Source organism: Octopus bimaculoides, chromosome 2 (assembly GCF_001194135.2).
Source record: "Octopus bimaculoides isolate UCB-OBI-ISO-001 chromosome 2, ASM119413v2, whole genome shotgun sequence".
Classification (NCBI taxonomy): Eukaryota; Metazoa; Mollusca; class Cephalopoda; order Octopoda; family Octopodidae; genus Octopus; species Octopus bimaculoides.
This window is the reverse complement of record NC_068982.1, coordinates 65,969,387-65,971,058: the sequence shown is the minus strand read 5'-3', so window position 1 is coordinate 65,971,058 and position 1,672 is coordinate 65,969,387. Positions and strand designations below refer to the sequence as shown.

At 36.7% G+C, this 1,672-nt stretch overlaps 1 protein-coding gene across 3 annotated transcripts in view; it reads left to right on the top strand.

Annotated features, from left to right (window-relative positions):
• The window catches only part of LOC106872855 (thyroid adenoma-associated protein homolog), an 84,816-nt gene that overhangs the window by 20,526 nt on the left and 62,618 nt on the right, over positions 1–1,672 (top strand). For all 3 annotated transcript variants that reach the window (XM_052977833.1, XM_014919991.2, XM_014919992.2), the window contains exon 10: positions 920–985. In XM_052977833.1, coding sequence (XP_052833793.1) covers positions 920–985 — 66 coding nt within the window. The remainder of the gene's footprint in view (positions 1–919; positions 986–1,672) is intronic.

Here is a 1,672-nt window from a genome sequence, read left to right as displayed (position 1 = left end):
GAAAGGCAATGTCAACCTTGGCAGAATTTGAACTCAGAACGTAAAAACAGATGAAATGCTGTGAAGCATTTTGCCCTGCATGCTAATGATTCTGCCAGCTTACCACTTTATTTGAACTCCTGGTAATAATGATGATGGTTTAAAATTTTGGTACAAAGCCAGCAATTTTAGTGATTGCTAAGTAGTCAATTACATCAATTCCATTACTTGGCTGGTACTTTATTTCATCAATCCCAAAAGGATGAAAGACTTAGTTGACCTCAGTAGTATTTGTGCTCAGTACATAAAGAGCATGAAGAAATGCTGCTAAGCATTTAGTCCTGTATGCTAATGATATTGCTAGCTTGCAGTTTAATAATAGTAATGATGATGATTTATTTGCAATGGGGGTCAGATAGAGGAGATATTACAACAATTGGTTACAATATATGAGGGTTTGCCTAAAACGATTTGAGGAGGCAAAATGGTGGGTGCAAAAATGGTGGGTGCAAAAATGAGAAGAAAAATACACATAGTATAAAAAAGATATGAATACAGGGGTGATAGAAAAGAACCTTCATATATGGCCAGTCAAAGAACCCCGTGTATCTAAGATCACCCTGACCACTAAAGGCACATGCCCTCTCCTAACTGCTCTCTGATCTACATTTGTGTGATTCAATTAGATACAGTGCAGGCAGAACTACTTTATCCAATATGTTCTTTTCTAAGACAGAAGGATTTCATCTGAGGAGATTTGGCTGCAATTTTTAACAACTTGAACGATGATGTAGTTGTCCTTTATTGACTCTGGATGGATGTTACTCAGGTGTGTTGATGATAAACAGATACTTAAAAATTAAATAATTTTTTTAGAGTTGTAAAATGTCTGTTAATGATATTTGAGAGTTTCAATAAATTCAATAAATTTTTGTTTTAGGAGTGAAAATGTTGGTACCAAACTTTTGGGCTGTAGGTCCCTGATTTTATGGACATCTAAAATGGGGTAAGCTAAATGCTAATTTGTTATCTTATTTTCTTATAAGCACTTTATACATTTATCTGTTTGTTTTGCAAGATTTTTGATGTGAAATCATGTGTTGAAACAGATAATATTATACTTGGGGATAGCCATCTCTAGCCAATTAAACACACATAGTATTTATTTGATCTTCACTTTAGCTTTAGCTTTTGGTTGGAAGACACATGGGTCAGAAAGTTGTTGAAGAAGTCACAGTATGTGTGACAAAAGAAATTTAACAAATAACCTAAACATTATTTACATTTGATGGATATTTGTCTTCATCTAGCTGTTAGTAAGATTCACTCGTTTTTTTTTTTCGATCTTTCGTACATTCATTCACCATTAACATCATCATCATCATCATCATCGTTTAACGTCTGCTTTCCATGCTAGCATGGGTTGGACGATTTGACTGAGGACTGGTGAAACCGGATGGCAACACCAGGCTCCAATCTGATTTGGCAGAGTTTCTACAGCTGGATGCCCTTCCTAACGCCAACCACTCCAAGAGTGTAGTGGGTACTTTTACGTGCCACCGGCACGAAGGCCAGTCAGACGGTACTGGCAACGGCCACGCTCAAAATGGTGTATTTTATGTGCCACCCGCACAAAAGCCAGTCCTACTTACTAACAGCTAGTTTTCATAAGCTAACCATTTAAACTGTCCCC